The 20,557-nt window shown below is 39.7% G+C and overlaps 1 protein-coding gene across 1 annotated transcript in view; it reads left to right on the top strand.

The window, feature by feature from the left end:
- Nucleotides 1-8,581, top strand: part of nnt (nicotinamide nucleotide transhydrogenase) — a 36,906-nt gene extending 28,325 nt beyond the window's left edge. The window contains exons 19-22 of the mRNA XM_026174011.1: nt 2,193-2,274; nt 3,896-4,014; nt 4,740-4,855; nt 6,241-8,581. Of these exons, the coding sequence (XP_026029796.1) occupies nt 2,193-2,274; nt 3,896-4,014; nt 4,740-4,855; nt 6,241-6,384 (461 nt within the window). The 3' untranslated portion in view covers nt 6,385-8,581. The remainder of the gene's footprint in view (nt 1-2,192; nt 2,275-3,895; nt 4,015-4,739; nt 4,856-6,240) is intronic.
- Nucleotides 8,582-20,557: the final 11,976 nt, after the last annotated feature.

Genomic DNA, 20,557 nt, shown 5'->3' with positions numbered 1-20,557 from the left:
ATATGGAGGATATCTCCTCTCTTTGACATCATACAGACTCAAGAGTAGAAAAAACTGGCTGAAACCAGGCATTTTGGGCAGCTTCCAGCTAGTAGGGACACATGCTGGACAATATGAGCTTTTAATAAGTAGCAATCAGGAATAATTAGGAATCAGTCTACTTGAAAAGATTCCAGCGCAAATACGATGATTAAAATCATTATCGTTCGCTTATCTGAAGTTGACTCACCTTGAAAGCAGGCGAGGTGAGTCAAGGGTATTCCAGATGTTCTTCTCCCTCTCACAGTTCTCCATCTCAAACTCTACTCAGGCCATATGATAATATAATCTCACCAGTGAATTCTGGTACTACTTTGGGATCTTCTTCAAGTTTGTCATGCCCAGAAAATCTCCAATTGGAGGCACTGTGACATCCAGATGTCTTGGCTCCTTACTCTCTCTTTAAGGCTGATTCTAACCACCCAGTGGGGGAAATGCATTTCGGCTGCTTGTGTTCTGGTCATTACAAAGATCTCATGATCATGGGTGAGGGTTGGGACGTAGATCGATTGTTAAATGAAAGCTTTGCCTTTTGGCTTGACTCTCTCTTCACTGTGACACTCTGTTACATCTCCGAAATTACTGCTAAAACCGTCGCCGATCTGCCGGTCCAACTCCATGTGCTCCATGTTCCTATCACTTGTGAATAAGATCCCAGTCCTGGGAACTGAAATCCATTAAAACAAATTATAAAACAATCTGTTGAATAATTGGCCGTTTTAAACAACATCAATCAGCTATCCAGACTTTGTTGCAAAGTCTGGATGTCAGCAAGCTTCTAAAATTCCACTTAGTGTTAAACATTCAAACATTCTTAATCTTAGATTTGTTTTCAACTCTGTAGTTTTACAGTTTTAAGGCCTTTTCACTGCACATGTGCCATTTGTCACCTGTGATGACAGGTAAATGTAAAACTTATACAGCCAGACTGTTTCCACTGGAGACAACGCTTCATATGTCGCTGTACAGAACCCAGTACATTAAAATGTGCAGAACAATCGGAAATTTAATTGCTAAAACATGACAATAGCCAGAGTATAGAAGTAATATTTTTTATGGCTATGCCTGCATAACTCACATCAGCCAAATGCATGGTTTGTTGAGCTGTGTGAGGCAGCAGTAGTTTGGTGTTGTTTCTCTTTCAGTCAGTGCCCTTGTTTTCATTTCACCAATTCCCTCTAAATTGAAGCTGTCACAGTCAGTTTGCCTGACATCTGTGGAAATGATTAAGACACTGCCCCGATAAACACGGTGCATTCTTGGCATTCATCCGGCTCGTGTCTTCATGGCCTGGGTCCACTTGTTGTTCTTATACGAGAAGCTCCACTGAGAATTTTGGAAGCGCAGAGGGATACAGTAATTTTGACAGAGGGAGGCAGAGAAGTGAAAAGCGCTACATTTTTCATTTTTGAGCTGGGTGGCAGTGGGTCAACCAATTTTCTGGAGATTTTTTGGGGGGTGGGGTCTCTGTTTGTCTCCAGTAGAACTGTCATTTTGATTGGTGTGCTGTAACATGAAAGTTTTTGACTGGTTGTTGTGACAAGGTTAGTAAACATCACCGGGCCGTTTGACATGTGTTTGTGTGTGTGAGCAACAGCGTGAGTTTAAAAAAAGAAAAAGAAAAGAAAAAATCAAGTAGCATACTCCAGAATTATTATCAAACATGAGATAAATCCAAGGCTGGGAGGCAGAAGTACTCTGTGTATTGAGTTTTATGCTACATTGACATTAAATGTCAACATGAATTTATGTAAGAAATCTTAAAATGACAAAAGCAGGATATTACAAGGAAATAAAGTGGGTTAAAAAATACTCTGTTTTTACTCTTTGGTCATTCAGTTCATTTTCAAAATATTTATATTATTGGTGAGTCATTAAAGCAGCGTAATTAGACTGCAGAAATTAGATTTGAAGATTAGAAGATTGTTTCAGTCACAGAGACTGAGTGAGATGAAAGGGATTTTACAAATAAACATTCAGGCGCTGTGTTGGCTGCCTCACTCTAGCTACGCTCCTTTCCTGCATGTGCTTTCTGTAAGCTATATAGCTGTAACCACAAATATGTTTTGGCTAAATGTAAAGGGTTTGTTTGTGCTGGGTATATATAATCATCTAATTTTTGTTGTCTGTTACTGCTTTGAAATCTATTTCAGGTTACGGTCTCTGTGCTGCAAAGGCCCAGTACCCCATTGCGGACTTGGTGAAGATGCTCAAAGAGGCGGGCAAGAGTGTCAGGTAAAGGAATGATAAAGTTGACTTTTTTAAAAGTAGATTTAATTTGTCAAAATAAACTGCTGCCAAACGACAACAAAATATACCATCAATTTTGTTTATGAACAGGATTTTTATGGGTTGTAAATCTTGATCATCTCTAGGTCATTTTCAACATGGCTGCTACTTTTAGATCTACTTTTCACTTGTGCCTCAGTGAGAGGCACCGAACCTCCTTTAGTGCATCAAAATCAAAATGTCCCATCCTTCTAAGTGATTTCCATTTTTGGAAGTTCCATTGAGGCAAATCAAATGAGCGAAAATTATATTTGTAGCAAAACCCTCCTTTGTTTTGAGTGCACTCTGTGCCACCACATGATGACACACACCACAGTCCAGTTTCTTCAGACACCACCTGGTCTAACTCCTCACCTGATGTGCTGCCTTTGGCATTGGAAACGAAGAACTTTTTAACCGAAAGCTGCTGGAGGCTCAGTCCCAGTGATGATCCTCTACGGGAAATTTGGGTCCGTTTCGAGCTAAAGCCGATGTTCGCTGTGCACAAGTTTAAGGTCTGTGGTGATATCACATAACGGGCAGTGCGTGCGTGTGTGGTGGTGAGTGTAAGTGGTCAGATTTGGACTTCAAATGAGCCATCTAAAAATGGTAGCTGCACTGGAAGCTGTTTGGGTATATCGATACATAATGTAAAAGTTATACTACGAAGGACATGACCAACAAGCGGAGACTGACAAGGGCAACAAGACGTAGTGGGCATGTGTGTGTGGTAAAAAAGGAAATGCGAAAGAGAGGATGCGAAGGACAAGGTACAGTGGAAGCATGTGTAATTGTCCTGCCTCTGTCGTTTGATCGTGGCTCTTGCAGCTGCTATTGCTTAGAGCATTTGTACTTGATTAGAGGAAAGTGGGTGGTCAGAGAAAAACAGAAAAAACCTCCTTCACTCTGATCTCTTTCTTTCATTTTTTTAAACTTTGTTCTGTATTATTAAAACTCTTTTTTTGTCACTTATTTTCTTACTCTTTGTACCTGCTTTTGTCACCTCTTCCGCTTGTCTTTTTCATCCAGCCTCCTCCTTTTTACAGGGTACTAGCAATATAACACTTGGCCACAACTTCTGCTCATCCAGACCAAAACTACTGTGTTCCCCACTGTCGTCCTGTGCATGCAGACCGTATCGAAATACACAAAAGGCATAAACTGACTTGCTAATTCACCCCAGAATCAGCGGGCCATCTGCTGTCTGTATCCGCCGAAGCTCATCAAACAAAAATAAAAGATCAAACCTCCAAATAGTGGCCAAAGTGATTGGAAGGTTTCAGAAAAGGAGAACCAGCCACCAGTATTCAGTGGCTGGTGCTAATTTCCTACCATGATTACATTACATGGCTAATTGAGTTTGAGAGCTGTGTATGCCCAGAAACACACTCAACAAATAACACTGGTGGGGGAGTGCAGTAGGTGTGTTTGTGTGGAACCAGACTGTAATCACACTCATCAACTCCATTTGTCCAATTCTCTTTGATTTAAGGAAGTTGATGGCAGTCAAGAAGAACTACGAACTAAGTTTGTAGTAGGTGGGACTGATTTTAAGTATTCATTTTAATGCATTTTTTTTCACCCTCAGGTTTGGTATTCACCCGGTTGCTGGCCGCATGCCTGGTCAGCTAAATGTGCTGTTGGCTGAAGCTGGTGTCCCGTATGACATTGTCCTGGAAATGGAGGAGATCAATGAGGATTTCCCTGGTGAGAACTAGTTATTTCTGTCATTTAAAATCTGTACATTGTCATTAATTCATCCATAAATGCTGCTGCCTTTTTACAGAGTTTACAATCAGACCCATTTATATTTACGAATGTAGGGTTAAAAGGATAGTTTGACTTCTATTGGAAAACCTTCAAAGGCCTTACATAGGTGAGAACAGAATTATTGGCCCTCTCATGAAAACCAAAAGTATTGCCCACGTGCTGTTACAACAGAGCAAGGAATTTTTAACACAGCTTTCTAAGCATCCCAGTTTTATTTTGGATGCTTACATTAGTTTTAGTTTGCACACAGAAACAAAGTTATTTCATAAAAACTACCAGGGCTAAAAGTATTATTAGCTGTTGGTCAGCTGTGTGTCCTTTTTGGCTGGTAACAGCCTGCAATCGCTTGTTTTCATTTTTAACAAGTCTCACAAATGTCTTCTGAGCAATTCCAGCCCATTTTTATTTAGTGACTCTCTCAAACGCCTTTAAACGTGATGATCTTCAGGAATGGGTCTTGACCTCCAGTTTATCCCACAGATTCCTTCCACACTGATGAGATTCACAGTTCCAGGCACATTAAAGCATCCCCAGAGCATAATAGTCCCATGTTTCAGTATTAAATGAACAAACAAAAATGAGTGGGTAAAGTGTTTGGTATTTTACCTAAAAATAAATAAATTGATGTGAAATAATGGAGATGTGTTCGTACATCCTATCAGAAACTGACCTGGTCCTGGTGATTGGCGCCAATGACACAGTTAACTCAGCGGCCCAAGAAGACCCCAACTCCATCATCGCTGGTATGCCCGTGCTGGAAGTCTGGAAGGCGAAGCAGGTGAGAAATCTGGCGCATGCATGAGTGATAATAAGATTTATCCTGAAGCACAAAAACACGAAGAGGAACAAATGGAAGTGTTTACAACAGTTCGACTGTCTGCACCTGCAGACCTGCTTCATTTAAAGACGCACACAAACCTAAAGAAGACAAAAACACACATGTATAGACATATAAACCCAGGCTCTTACAGACTGTTGCAGTTCCAGGTGCAGTCCCATCCTGATCTCATTACTGAGACTGTGTCCGTGTGGAATATCAACATTTGGAGCATCCCACTGGCACTGATCAGAGATCTGTGATTTATACAGTGCTCCCACTAGTTTCCACACAGGAAATAAAACAGGACATTCTACCTAACCGCACATGCAGCGACACACATACAGATTTTAAATCACTATTTTTTAAGTGCTCAATTACACTTTCATCACACACCACTTTTATAATTTAAATAATCTTTGGCTTTGACTCAGAGACTCATTCTTACTAGGAATTGCCTACTAAGAAACTAAGGGTAAAAGTTGGAGTGTTTTTAGCGTTTTTCAACGAACATTTCGTTTAATGGACCATTTTGAAATTTCATTGTCTAGACAACTACTTCAGCTTAGTCCTCCAATTTTTTTCTTTGTCATAAAATCCATAGTGGTCGGAAAATACGAGAGAACACCATCACCACTTTTAAATATCAGTATCAACAGAAATTTCAGTTTCCTTAGATTATTTTGGATTTGACACCTGAGAAATATGAGAGTGAAGTTGAATGAAAATGTGTTTTGTTTGTTGTTTTGTTTCCATAAGCTTGAATATCTGTCAAACCATTCTCCTAATTTGGACTGTTTTAAACGATATTATGTTCCTTGTATATGAGAGGCTGTAAATAAAATATCATCCCCCTGCCTGCAAAAGTTTGCTTTCTGCAGACGTCCAAATCTGCTGTCAGAGATTGGGGATTCAAATATTTCAGAGATTCAAGCATCCATAATTCTGTGTTAATTGGAGCTACAATCCTTTGAGTCCAGAGCCATAGTGCCGTAGATTTACCCTGAAAAGATTGCATCACACAGAAAGCAACTTTAATCTCTAATGGTTAGATGAGAAGTTTTTTGATCCTCCTTCCCTAGTTGCCAGATTTGATTCACTGTGACGTTCCAAGAAATTCAAGTTGAACCTTTACCATTTTGATCCATGCACGTGGCATGGTGCAGATTTATGCGCTATAAGTCGTGCGGCAGTGCCTCAACCATTGTTAATGGAGGGATTGAATGGAGAAGATGAGGAAAACACTTTTTGCAGATGGTCCTTATAAACTTTTTCTTCTGTTTTGTCATCTGTTTGTTGTCCAATCAGAAGCTTACCAGCCTGTGTGAATTTGTCTCCTTCCATAGGTGATTGTGATGAAACGCTCCCTGGGTGTGGGTTACGCAGCTGTTGACAACCCCATCTTCTACAAACCCAACACTGCAATGTTGTTAGGCGATGCTAAGAAGACTTGCGATGCCCTACAAGCCAAGGTCCGCGAGTCCCAGTAATGTGCCCCCTGCCTCAACCAGGCACCTCCGCTGAGAGCACACACATGGAGAGAGAAAGGACGACAACAATAAGGCTTAGTTTTTCCAAAAGTATTCCAGCATTCAGTTCATCTTTGTCCAATTTGTAACGCAGCCAAGTGAACAAAGATGATTAATAGGGTAAAAGCTTTTCTGCAAACCCTTTCTGTGATCTATAAATAAAAGCAAATTTGCTTTTGCAATCAGAGCTGAATAATGCAGATGATGTAGATTTATCATTTCCTAATGAGGTAATGCACAACTCTTTTATTTCTAGATCTTGAAGAAAGGGTTTGTCAACTTTCTGCATGTCTTCTGTTTAATAAGGGGAGCAGCTGACAGCGAGTCATCTTCATTACAGAGACGTATATTAATGTAAAACAGCCACAAATGTAGATAAGATGTTAGAGATGATGCATTTCACTGTTAAGGTGTTTTAGAAAATAGCCAATAGCTAAAAGAAATATTAGACTTTGATTGGAATTTAAAAAATATGATGGTGAATCACAAGAGGAGGTATGACAGACTTAAGCGCTAACATTTTACCACCCTGTAAAGATTCCTCGCCCCTTTTTCCCCCCAATTTGGTTTTGTTTTAGTCATGTGTTCCCTTTGATAGATCTGCTCTTTTTCTCCCCTGTACAAGTAAAAGGGAAAAAGGCAGAATAGTGCAACATTTCAGTTCCAGTTTTATACTGTATTGGGAGATTTTTTTTGTATTTGGTCTAATAATTATTTTAGAAAATGTCTGTATTTAGTGCTGTTTTGCTTTTTCTCTTTTCACTTGAGTGTATCTCATGACCTTCCATCAAGAAAACAGCTGAGAAAAAATCCATTCAGACTTCTTCCGTCAGATGAGCAATGCAATAAACCAAAAGGATCTGAACGTTATGTGTGCCACCACAGCTGTGCAGAACGCTAGTGAAGCCCGTCTCACTCTTACAAACACTCTGATAGCCGACTGGATTTTTATGATGTGTTTGAGCCAGATGTGTTTCTTCTTTCTGTGTGGTTCAGATATTACAGTACACTAAATGCTATCCTGCTGGCCTTAATGGTAAAGAAGGTTTAGTTTTTCTCCTTTTAAGTGAATGTGGCTCATCCACTCCAATGCGTGCCCTCATTATTGCTCTGCGGTGAAATGAAGGTTTGTAAAGTAGGGCCATATGTCAGTCGGCCTTGTTGCGTCGAGTCTAAGCAACTAAGCAGTTATTTAATTAAAATTGTTGCCACGATCCAGCAGATATGAGGTGTCCGTTATCATGAAGTACTTCTAAAATCTTTATTTCTTCCTTTCTTTTATTAAAGTCCAAAACACAAAAAAAGTGCCAAATGGCCCCTCGAATTCGGAAAGATTTGCGTTATGAAAAAACACTCGAGTAGATCACAGACCGAAAAAAGATGGCAGCTTCCACTTTCTACCTATTGTGTCACAACTGAGTCATGTTTGAATGTGCTCCATTTATTTTCTGCTGCGGTTGCACTGCTGCAGCAGATCAATTGGCAAGAATGTATATTGTGGCGTAATTTGAACTAATATGTGAGCAGTCTTCATCACTTTGTAATCTACAAGTACTGTATGCATTAGTTGTTATAGTATCATCCTGGGACCTGATATGTTGACAACTGTCCTACCTCTCCATGAAATGGCCAATACCTTTCCACGGGACCTTCACCTGACCAGTCACCTATTACATAATCAAGCACAGGATCAGGACAGACAAATTCCAACCAAACACAGGACCAATAGCCTTCTGTTTTGTGTTTATGTTGCATTTTTTTTAACCACCTGACCTCAGTTTGCTGCCAGCATGTTTGCTTCATTGTGCAAGTGTAGAGCTGCACATGTCACTAGTGCTCATGAGGGCCTATCATTCTCACGTCTTAGCTTCCACAAGGAAATGCATTCTTTGTCTGATATCGAGCAAATTAAAAGTGATGGAAAATCTTGATAATTCTGCTAGTATCCCTCCCCCCTTATGCCTGTTGTGTTTCTTCTTCTTTTTAAGGAAAGTATTTTTGTAAAGAGGCAGGGCAACAATGAGCTTTTAAAGTTGTACAACGTTTCAGTGCACCATGTTATGGAGACGAACTGATGAAATGTACTGTGAACTTGTTTTTTCCCCTCTTTTGTTTGTCATGGAACATTTTCATCCCTAATAAATCTGTATTTACACAAGTTTCCTGAAAGCGTAATTTCTTCCCTGACGTACACTTAAAGGTGAAAGGTGCAGTTGAATTCCCTTAAAGTAAACATGCTGATCTGCAAGGATTTCCCTGAGGTCCGCCACAGCTGTGAGGCTAATGGTACCAGCCCAATCTTCTATGGCAGAGTTGAAAACTAAAATACTTGCAGCAATTAACTAAATGAAGGATCACAAGCTGGAGGAAGGAGTTTTATCCACACACAGCCATTGTTTTAGATTTAGTTTTAGATTCTGTTACTCCAGCTCACCATGCTGTTATCACTTTTACACTTACAGCACATGTTCATGAGATTACATCGCCTTTGATATTCCATTTGTGAACAAAACAAGGAAACGCTGCATTTTGAAGCTCAGAGTGTAATTAGAGTAAACAAATATGTCATCTTGGAAAAGTTCAAACTTCTGTTGGGTGACATATTAATCAATGCATGCTCTTGTTTTTTGTTTTTTAATCTGTTTTCTCTTGACTAGATAAAAGTCCTGTGCAGAACTAAGTACATGTGATGATTCGGTAGCTGTTAGAACCACCTTTAGAATAAAAATTGAAGTAATCAACAATGTGAGAGATTTTTATCACTCTTGCATTAACATTAAATAATGTGCAACTCTCTTAAGGCCCCATCAGAGCATTTCAACCTTCACTGGGTTTTTGTAACACCTTGTTTTTTTGTTTTTCAGCCCTTCTGTTGTAGATTTGCTGCTGTGCTTGGAATCTGTAGTGTGACCCTGTGTGACCAAGATTTGGTTGTTGGACAGATGGCCTCACATCTGACTCTAGAATCCTGTGGCAGGACTGCGTGAACAAATTGCAAATTGCCCAATTGATAGCAAAGTGTCAGGGTCCCCAAATCGTCACCCCTGTGCTTCACAGATTGTATGAGATGTTTGTGCTGATATGCTTTGTTTTTCACCAAATGTATTCAGTTCGGTCTCATCCGTCCAAATTTGTTTGGACATTTACTTAGAAGTCTTATCCTGTTCGGATGTCTTCTGGGAAGATCAGCAGCTGTCTTGAATGTTTGTGGATAATATTTCTCATCGTAGACTGATGGCTGTCAAATTGTTTGGGATTGGCCTTATAAACCTTCCCAGATTGATGGGCAGCAGCATTTTCTTCTCTAAGATCACTGAAGATATCTTTCCAACTTAGCATTGTGTTAACACACATCTGAATGCTGCACATTAGCAAACAGCTCAAAGCAGTGAAAGGGTTTCCTTTGTATTTATTCATTTATTTATAAAGTATTGCTGAAAAACATGACTAACATTTTTGTGTTATAGATAATAAAAACAGCATGAAAAATTTAGCAGCATTTTTGCTTTGATTTTTAAAGCATGAAAGGAAACTATAAAGACAAATACATGCTTAAGGCAGCGCACTGATCGCTTCAGATGATAAGATGGTAGAGTTCACGATAAGATATGATACATTTCGTGATGATACTAAAAGGAAGACAGCCATAAAAATAAGACACTGAAATACAGCTGGGAAGTGACGTAACTCCGGCCACAAACATGATTCAAATTGTTGTTTTCCTTTAAAAATTAAGGTATAAACAAAGAATAGTCCTGGTTCTCTGAATGGCAGCGGGTAGAAGATGAGCACAATGGGTAGGAAAGCCACTTTAACTCTAACTTCAAGGTGTCCCTCTTTTACAGAATGGGATTGCATGAGTCTGTGATGAGGGTTTTTACAATGACTGAAATGTAAATATCAGGCTGTGTGATATTTTCACCTACAAGCGGCACTTGATTGCTATTCATCAGCAAAGAGTAAACTAGAGGCACTTAGAAGGGGAGTGGTACCCACATAGATTGAGTTGATTAAACTGTAGATAGATGGACATGGGGATTGCATGTGTGCATGATGAGGGTGGTTTCATCCTGTAACAAGTGCCACTCAGACAGGCTGTTATCTGGTTGCATGCTTGAGGAGATCTAAGGAGAGCTGTCACTCCCAGAGCACAGGCTAACTGCTGTGATAATTATAAAAGAACAGGTTTGGAAATCACTGTCAGGGAATTCCTGCATGTTTATGTTTGTTTGTTTGTTTTCTTCTTGAATGCAAATAGAAAGTATTTTTCATATGTCTGCAACACGCATCAGAAGGACTTCAGGTCATTGTAAAGGTGTGCGTGTGTGAGAGTGTGTGAGAGAGGGAAGATCACTGCAGAGGTGACAGTCTCATCAGCTGAAGTAGGGACACGCTGCCAGTATTTACTCAGAGCGCAGCATGTTCCAGACACAATAAACCTCCATCCTTCCTCCCAGCAGGGATAGTCTGCTCTCCTTGGAAAAAAACACTCACACACACAGACAATTTGCTTAATTTGTTTTTCTTGGCCTTGCATGCGATTTGATGTGGAAGGTATTTAATTATTTATGACAGGAGTGTGTTTTGATGAGAGAATACTTTTTAATCTTTTATCTGAGAGAAATCGCAGATAAGTAGAAGTATCACAATGTGAATCTCAAAAACATTTAAAATATGGCATGCAGCTGAGATGAAAATAAAATTAGATAAAAGCAGTCATCATAAAGCTTGTCCCTCAACACTCATTGTTTTATCTTGTTTTTTTTAGTCCAACGCTCATTCATTACATATGTATTCATACGAGCGCATGTTTCCACCTTATCTAACACTCTGATGGATACATCAGGGGCAACTCAGGGTTGCCCAAGGATACTTCAACATGCAGACTGGAGATTACTTCCTGAGCCACAGCCCCCTCTGCCCCCAATTTTATGAATAAAATTATAGCTTTGTACTTTTGTTTGTATTTCAATTTAATGTTTATTAGTTTCAGTTTAAGCCTTTTTCATTGCTATAATATGAAGAATATTTATCAGAGGCATGATTTCAGATAGCACTTTTGAAAGCGGCTGACTCACAGTCAAACATCCTGAGTCTCAAGAAAACAAGATGCTCCATGAGCCAAATGTAGTGTAAGTACTGAATTGTCTGTATATAATTATGAATGCATATAGATTAGACTGATTGTGTATACATGCTTGTAAATAAGTATATCCATGCGTGTGTAGAAGTGCTTATTCGTGAGCAGCAATGTTCAAATACTGTTTTATTTCTGTTTTTCTTTTTAGTTTTTACTTTATTTCTTAACTGTGTGAGTTATTATGAAAAAAGTCTCTTGAGGCAGGTTGTTTGACCCAAGTGACAAAAACTACGACTAACAACATCTCCCGTGTTTATCTTTATTTGAACTAGCTGGAAAATATGGTTTCAGTTAGTTCTCATTTTTATAAAGTCTAGTTTTTATTTCAAAAACTTCTTTAAATCATGGGGTATATCGATAGTCACATAACTTACAATCTTCTGGCATCACATTCAAAGTGAATTGATTATATCACGTGGTGAATCTGGCTGATCTTACTGCACAATGGAAACGAAAGGCAGACTGCCTCATGCCCGACAAAAGTTCTCGCAGTGAAAAGGAAGCTTATGCTGCACACAGATCTGAGTTGGCGTGTGTGTCTGTGTGTTTACTTTCCTCTGTGCAATAGACAGATATTCTCTTGAGTAAATGAGGCAATCTTGTTGAAAGGCATGTAAATGTAACTGTGTGACTGAAGGGTTATGTGGATGGGTCCTCCAGCATAAAGTTGGGCTGTGTCATGAAACCTTTCCAGAAAGTGTGTTTGACATGTCTCGCAATGTGGTAATCTACTGATGTGCAAATAAGGACAAATGTGTCACTTGTCCATACCCTAAGCTCACCACAGACAGAATTATTAAACATTTTTAACTGGAATCCCAAATCAGAGCAATATGTTCTAACTGGCTCGTTAATATTACAGCTTTGCTACAGGAGAAAAAAATGAGCTCACATACAACTACTTTTGAAAGCTTTGACACAAAGCTAATTGTGTTAAAGCTTTTATTAACACTTCAAGTGGTAGTTTCTACCACTGTTATCCTATAGATGAATAAACTCCAACAGCACCGCAATAAATGTACCGAAAAAGAAACTCCAAAAATAGAGCAAACTAATTAAAAATGTCAATGGGAAAAATCCAACATTAAATTAAAGCTACTCATACATGTCCATGCTCAAGTCCTTTTAGATTATGTAATTTCAAATGTTTGTGTCTGTAAATGTGATGTTCTTTTTCATTAAATTAAAACAATAGGATGCTGTCATGTTTTAGGTGCATAAAGGCTAAAATCAGGTTATTTTAGCACGTTGCTAGGTGGTTGCTAGGCATGCTGACCCCATAATGTCTGATTTAGATAAGAACCTTCAGGGGCCTAAGATGTACCTGTGTGACACATTTGGTTGGCCACGTCTTGATGGTCTAAGAAGAGTTTGCAGCCAAAGAAAGCGTGTGTGTGTGTGTGTGTGTGTGTGTGTGTGTGTGTGTGTGTGTGTGTGTGTGTGTGTGTTAGAGCAAAAACAAGGCATTGTGAAGTGAATGGTTGCTTGTAAATTCAAACAGACAAAACAAAACAAAAACAGTAGATATAGTAGATGAAAGACAAAGTTATCTACCATCTTAGCACGCCTTACACTTTAAGTGGCCCTCTCTCGCTAAGGTGTCCTTGTAGAATTAAAAAAAGGTTTCATAAAATATATTCTTCAGAAGCTTTTATTTTTATTTTCAAATGAGATAAGCCACTATCTGTCCAGTACAGGCTGTAAGCTAAATCAAAAAGGAGGTGCACAATGCTACACTATGCAGCACCAGTCTTCTTATATTTACAGATAGAAATGATAACGTGTCATCAGTTGCTGGTAAGATGTACCAGAGGAAGCTCTTTCATCCTTGATCTTGGGCATGTTCCCTCTTCTAATGTCTAATCTGATCGTCCTAACAGCTTGTTTGGAGAAACTGCGCTATTGAGCTGTGTTTTAAAAGCCCCCAAACCCAGGCCTCTTGGATACATCGCCTCATGAACTTACACAAACATACGCCGTGTCTGCCCCAGAATGTCCTAAAGTCGCTTTGACTGTGGCAGCCAGAGATGGATCTACACGCACAAATCTGGCTAGCGACCAAAACAACTGGCCTCTTTACTCTTCAGTTTGATTGCTGTTCAGGGCTGGTTAACATAAACACTGTGGGAGTGTGTCCTTTTAAGCTGCTTTTATTGTCCAGCTGCTTCTCAACTTCTGGATGTAAATTGTTGAGAGGTTGGGATGGAGGGATGAGAGAAGAGGAAAATAAGGTGGGAGTGAAAAGAGGTTCGAACTGGTTACTGTAGTGGCAAAGAAAGAGGGGATTTTCTCATAAGTACGACAGTATTCATTTAGATTGGTGTGTGTGTGTGTCTCTTTGTGTGTGTCTGTGCATCTGTATGTGTGTGCATATGAGCCATTAAAGCATCACAGAGTTCAGAGAAACAAATTGTTTATTGAAACATCTTCCCAGACCGCTTAGCTTCAGTTTGTTATGGTCTTGTGGCTAGTGGAGAGTTGCAGGAGCAAAAAAGAAATTCAAAAAGAAACAAATTGTATTTACAGTGAATGGTGAAGGAAACCCAACCTTTGCAAATTAAGCAGGAATTTACTGAAAAAAAAAGCTTTGCTGAGGTAGCCTCACTGAGTTGGAAATCCTTGAAAGTATGTCTGCTATGCAACTTTGGTATTTTTCACCACGATATTTATCCAACTATCCATTTTTTTTACTGCAGACTTTTCTCTCTTCTGCCACCTACTCCAGTTCTTCCGGGGGGGACACTAAACTGCTCGCAGACCAACCAAGAGACATAATCTCTTCAATGTGTCCTGGGTCTACCTTGGGGCCTGTTCTCTAAGCATGCCTGAAACACCTCACCCAGAAGGCATCCTGATCACATCTCTGAACCACCTCAATTGTCTGCTTTTCATGTGGAAAAGTACTGGCTCTACTCTGATTCCCTCCAAGCTACAAGCTCCTCACCTATCTTTAAAGGAGAGCCCAGGCACTCTTCAAAGAAAACTTTTTTCTGGCGTTTGTGTCTGCGATCTCATTCTTTTGGTCATTACCCAGAGCATAAGTCAGGGTGGAAAGATCAGCCGCTAAATCGACAGGAGTACTCTATGTGCCAATCATGTGTTCTCTTCTCCCCTCGCTTGTGAACAAGACCCTGAGATACTTGAACTTTTCCCCTTGGAACAACAACACATTCCCAACCCAGAGTGGTCACTCCACCCTTTTCCAGCAGAGAGCCATGGCCTCAGACTTCGAGGTGCTAATTCTCATTCCAGCTACTTCACACTTGGCTACAAACTGTCCCAGTGTAACCCGGAGGTCATCGTTAAATGAAGCCACATAAACTACAAAAAGCAGATACACAATCTTAAGATCACTGACACACTAATTGTTTTGACTGAACCTAGAAAGTCTGTCCATAAACATTATGAATAGAATTGGGGACAAAGAGCAGCCCTGGCAGAGTGTAACACCCATCAGGAACAAATATGACTTGTTGCTATCAGTTGTGACAGTTCTTGCTTGACTAAAACATCTGGATTATGATAGACTCTCTGAAACACACTAAGTTAATAAAATGCACTTATAATTGATTGAAGTCATATTTTTCATTGTCTGAATAATAAGACTGTTACTAAAAAGTGTACTAATAAATATAGTTGTGATTTTATATTCGGTTGTTGGGGTTTAATATTTGACTAATTATTTTCAGCTTATTCTTGCATCCCCATTCTTTTTTAACTGATTCTCCATTTAGTTACTTCCTGTTTATTTTGTTTGTAATTTGTCTCTTGAGTCTTGCTGTTGGTTCGACTTCCTTTGTTTTAGTCTAAATTAGTTTCAGCTGCATCTTGTTAAACTGATGTTTCCATTTTCCTTGATTACATCATGTATGTATATAGAGCCCCAGGTTGCCTTTGTCTCTCGTTTGTCATTGTTGGCGTTTCTTTGTTGTTGTGTCCCATGGACTCAACCTTTTTTTTTTTTTACCAACAAGCTTGTGAGTTATTTTGCCTGCTTTGGTGTCCCCTCAATTGGGTCCTTTTGTCCTACAAATACTGACAACCACTCTGCTGCCATGTCCACTTATGTAAATATGATCAAAGCTAGATTGGCAAAAACCGTGAGCAAAATAGTAAGTTATGTTTATGCTAAACGCATCCTAGTACAGGCCCTAGCTGAGCGACATTTTATTTAGCACATTCCTCCTTTTCTTCAATTTTTAAAATCTACTTATGCATTTATTGTACTTAACTATCCTGCCTCACAGTCATTTGACATTTTGGGTTGAAGAACAAGTCAACAATTTTGCACAGGCTTTACTGCATGGTTAGCTAGCTAGCTAACTCAATACAATAAGCTTGAGTGATGTGAAGGTTTTCACAACAGCGTAAAATATAGGGGTACTTTTAATTTTCTTTTCAACTCTGCATACACAAGACTCAACCCAGCACAAACTCTCTCTTGCTCTTGCTTGGTGGCAATATTCACATGGGTGGTTCATGTCAAGATGATGCCCACAACAAGGCTAGGACCCAAGATGTCCTGGGGAAACATCGCATTGCAATGAGGTGATCTGCCTCTGCGAAGGTATGTGGAGGCTTGTGTGTGAGAGATTTAGTGAATGCTGCTTTAGTCAGTCTTCTCTGTTTTATTCATTTTTGAAACAGCCCATCTCATCTGTCTTTGAGTTTTTACTGATCTGACACCAAAGCAAAGCACAACCACTCAGATCTAGGATTTATACCTGTTTATAAAAATATTTTCTTTACACTAGAGTTCCAGCCATCAGTTGCAATACACCTCTGATCTTGCAACAGACTGTACAGCAGGGGTAATCTACAGATTAATCTACAGGCAGCAAAAAGCCCCAAAATGACCTTGAAGCAGACATGAAGTAAACTGTCTTCTTAAAGTGTCAAAGAAGACATCTACAAGACACTTATATGTGAATAGTTTCTGTACACCTTTCTGTGCAGCTGGGGTGGGGAACTCTTGGCCTCGAGGGCCGGTGTCCTGTAGGTTTTAGATGTGTCCTTGATCCAACACAGCTGATTTTAATGGCTAAATTACCTCCTCAACATGTCTTGAAGTTCTCCAGAGGCTGCTAATGAACTAATCATTTGATTCAAGTGTGTTGACCCAGGGTGAGATCTAAAACCTGCAGGACACCGGCCCTCGAGGCCAAGAGTTCCCCACCCCAGCTGCACAGGAAGGTGTACAGAAACTATTCACATATAAGTGTCTTGTAGATGTTTTCTTTGACACTTGACATCATTATCACATTGCGCTGTGTGGCAAAGAAGAAGACAGTTTACTTCATGTCTGCTTCAAGGTCATTTTGGGGCTTTTAGCTGCCTGTTGATTAATTCAAATCTTCAGCTTTATTAATCTATTCAATTTTATTTACTACAATAATACAAATGTACATGGATTTGGCAATAGAAATCTTTTAAATTTGCCTCACCAATCCAGAACAGTGCACCCTGAAGTAAAATAGTTCCCAGAAGTTCAGTTTTCAAGGGGTTTTAAGTCTCTCTTTCTCAATTTTCAATGAAAATTGAGACCTTTTCTGGAAACGAACATAGAACTTGATTATAAAGCATTGCTTAATTGTTAAAACAAAATCAATCATTAATGTCTGAACCATTGTTACTGTTTGAATCGTTCTTCCAGAAAGTTAATGGTTATTACCACAATTAGTAGTACTACTATTAAAACTGGCTCTATTACTAACACTTTTGTTAATGCATCTTTGATGTATAGCAGTTTGTCTGCGATCTGAGTCATAAGACAGTGGTAATAAAATCAGTTGTAGCTGTAGCTGCAGAAAAATCAGAGTGGCAGATGTGTAATCATCAGGAGAAAGACAATATACAAATCAAGGTTTGAGCTGTAATTGGCTTAAAAGCCTCTGTAGATACTTGTTCCAGAAATTCCTGTCATAATGAGGCCCCTAAGCCTGTTTCTGAACAATCCCGTCCCATCTCATAATATAAAACATGGTTTTCATGTTTTCCACTTTCTGGCATAATTGAAGCAAGATTTTTATCATTTTGTTGTAAGGAATTCCATGTATGCATGAATTACTATCATGATCATTCTTATTCTTATGTGCACTTAAATGTCTTGTTGTATATTGTGGTTATTGATTTAACATGTCACTAATGTTTTTTTTCCAAAAAGGTGTCTGTCATCTAAGATGGCTTTCACCAGAAGGGGAATTTTAGAGTTTTCATTATGAGATGTTCCAAGAAATGAAAGAAAAAAATAAGTTGAGTGTTTGGGAGGTCTCAAGCTTTCATTGGTGGTTTGTTAGAGAGATAGATACAACAAGTAAGACTGGAGAAAAAGAACAGATAACTGGGACCTAAAAAGAGGATATCTTCCTCTGTACACCCCCTCTACTTCCTCACCTTTACCCCCTCTTGACAGTGATGTGTCTTCTGACACTTCTTCTTGGTATCGGCTTCAGCTTAGCTTTGTTGGTGAGTGCAAAGAGGTGACTAAAAGACTTGGAACAAAGAATAAAGGAATAAGTTGAGACAAAGGCTTGTGTGGAGGAAGACTAAAGAAAAGAACACTGTGGATGTGTGCATGTAAGTGTGCACATGTTTGAGAGGAAAAACCTCTTCAATGGGAGTCGGGTAACCTCTTCAGTGTCAAAGGGCCTCATCAGCAATGCACACAAGAGAGGCTGACACAATGGAAGAGGGAACGAAAGCTAGATGGGGTTTCACAGCCGAGGCAGAAAAAGGAAAACATTGTATCTTTTCCCTCCCCGTCTCGTTTTTTTCGCAGTCACTTTCTGTCTCCTTTTTAAGACTACAAAGCCAAAAACACCTGAGTCCCCTATGTGGTTTATTTGCATGTCTGCTCAGTTAGTTGGGTGAGAGAGAAACAGAAGCAGCCAGCATACTTTACTTGCCTACCTTCCAGACTCTCTTTGAATGCTCTCCAGCTGTATGGTGGTCTATTCAGTGATCAGTGGCTCACATGAAATGTTTGATCATCCCAGTCTGAGTGGATATCTGATGAAACCTCTATGTTAGCAAGGAAGAGACCCCGTGTGTTGGCTTGCTGGTATTTTTAGCTCATATTGGTGTTACACATAATTTCAAATAATGGCAACTAAAATGCAACAACATCCTCTTTTTATCTGACCAAATCATCTTAAGATAAAACTTCTGTTAAATGTTCAGCACAAAAAGCAAGACAATATGTATTTGGCTGATTATTGTTTTGTTGGAGCAATGCTTCTTGGCAATCCTGGTAATCTTAAACTCTTATACTATAAGCCTTCTAATTTTACACTTGCATGCTGCCACATTTGTAATGAAAATGCATTTGTAGGTTGAGTAGCAGAGTTGAGTATGTGGCTTGGGAAACTGCCAAAAACCTTATTCTGACTAGTTTTGAGCTATTATTGCTTCATATTGACACTGATTTTCCTGCACTTCTGGTGAAAACTGCAGTATTATCACTTGAGGGCAGAACTGCTGACAAAAGATGGTGGACATCGGAACTGCATTTCAGTTCAGTTACCTCACCTTTTGAAGTCAATTTCTATATTATCGAGTTGGTAAGACCATCAAACAAGAAAGCTGGGCAGCTGAATGATATTGCAGCATATGAGCAGCCTGCCTCTAGGGGAACAATATAGGAAGTACTGAAACCAGCAACTAAACTTTTAAAATGCACGATATTGCCAAAAGTATTTGCTCATCTGCCCTCATGCACATATGAACTCGAGTTCATATGCATGCAAAGGGTTTAATATGATGTCGGCACACCCTTTGCTGCTATAACAGCTTCCACTCTTCTGAGAAGGTTGTTTAAAGGTTAAAAGGTTACTCGTGGTGCTTGTGGGCTTTTCATATCCATAGGTTACTAAGCACAGGGTTGACATGAATGATTTAGCCTACTGTAATTAGTGAATGTAAGATAACTTAAATTATATATAATCAACTGTTGCTTGCCTCTTAATACTAGTAGTAAAACATCCTTTGAGTGCTTGTGTAGCAAGTACATAAGCTAAAATAATTTAAGTTGGTTATGAGTAGTTGGGCTAATTCAGAAGATATCAGATTCGGCTCTAGGAGGTGAGTGAAGTACAATAAACATACAACCACAGATATTGTGATTACAGTTATTATTTATAGTGAAAATAAAGTGCAATTACCAAATACCAACATTTACAAAATCTGCAGACAGGAAAAGATAAAACATAATTCAAGCTTGTAAAATATCCGCTGCACAGCGGTGCAGCAACCTCGTCCAACCTCTGGCAAACAATGTCCATAAAGTTTATTTCATGATTGATATAAGTCCAACGCGTATGACAGTCTAGACAGGTTGAAATTGGAAGTATGATGATCAGCACTAAGATTCCAAGACTGAAATCTCGGAGGTGAGATTTAGGGGACTGAAAACCAAGAGGGGAGAGTGTAGGCCGCAGCAGCCTCCTACCAGACCGCAGGAAGTTGTAGCTGGGGTTCTGGCTCGTTGGGCCTAGCTCGCCATCCAAAGTAGTGGTGTCGCTGTGGTCTCTCCAGGGCACCACTAGCCTGCACATTCACTACGTGCGATGTCACATACGAGCCCCCACGCATCTACCCACGGCGGTATCAAAGTACTGTTGCTTCCATCCGCTAACGCCTCTCCCCCGCGTCCTTTTCGAGGCGACAACCCGGAAGGCATATAATAGTGCCTCGCGAATAGGATTGGTCACAACAGGCACGTGCAGCGTGGCGTGCGTCATGACGCGTCGCGATGCCTTCACGGACACACTCCGGTTGGAATTTAAGATTCCGATTTAGTTATAGATTCAGTTCTTTTTATTTTTATGTGGGTTACATCCTCCCCGCCTTAACCATGCACGTCCCGTCGCATGTCAAATGCTAAACAACGTGAACAGACGAAGGACGGCTAGCATTATGGCCCAATGCATCGGAAAGACTATGCAACATCGTTTGGACAACGGAAATCAGAGGATTACCACGAGTGAAATAGTGAAG

Source organism: Astatotilapia calliptera, chromosome 7 (assembly GCF_900246225.1).
Source record: "Astatotilapia calliptera chromosome 7, fAstCal1.2, whole genome shotgun sequence".
Classification (NCBI taxonomy): domain Eukaryota; kingdom Metazoa; phylum Chordata; class Actinopteri; order Cichliformes; family Cichlidae; genus Astatotilapia; species Astatotilapia calliptera.
This window is presented reverse-complemented; position numbering and strand designations above follow the sequence as displayed.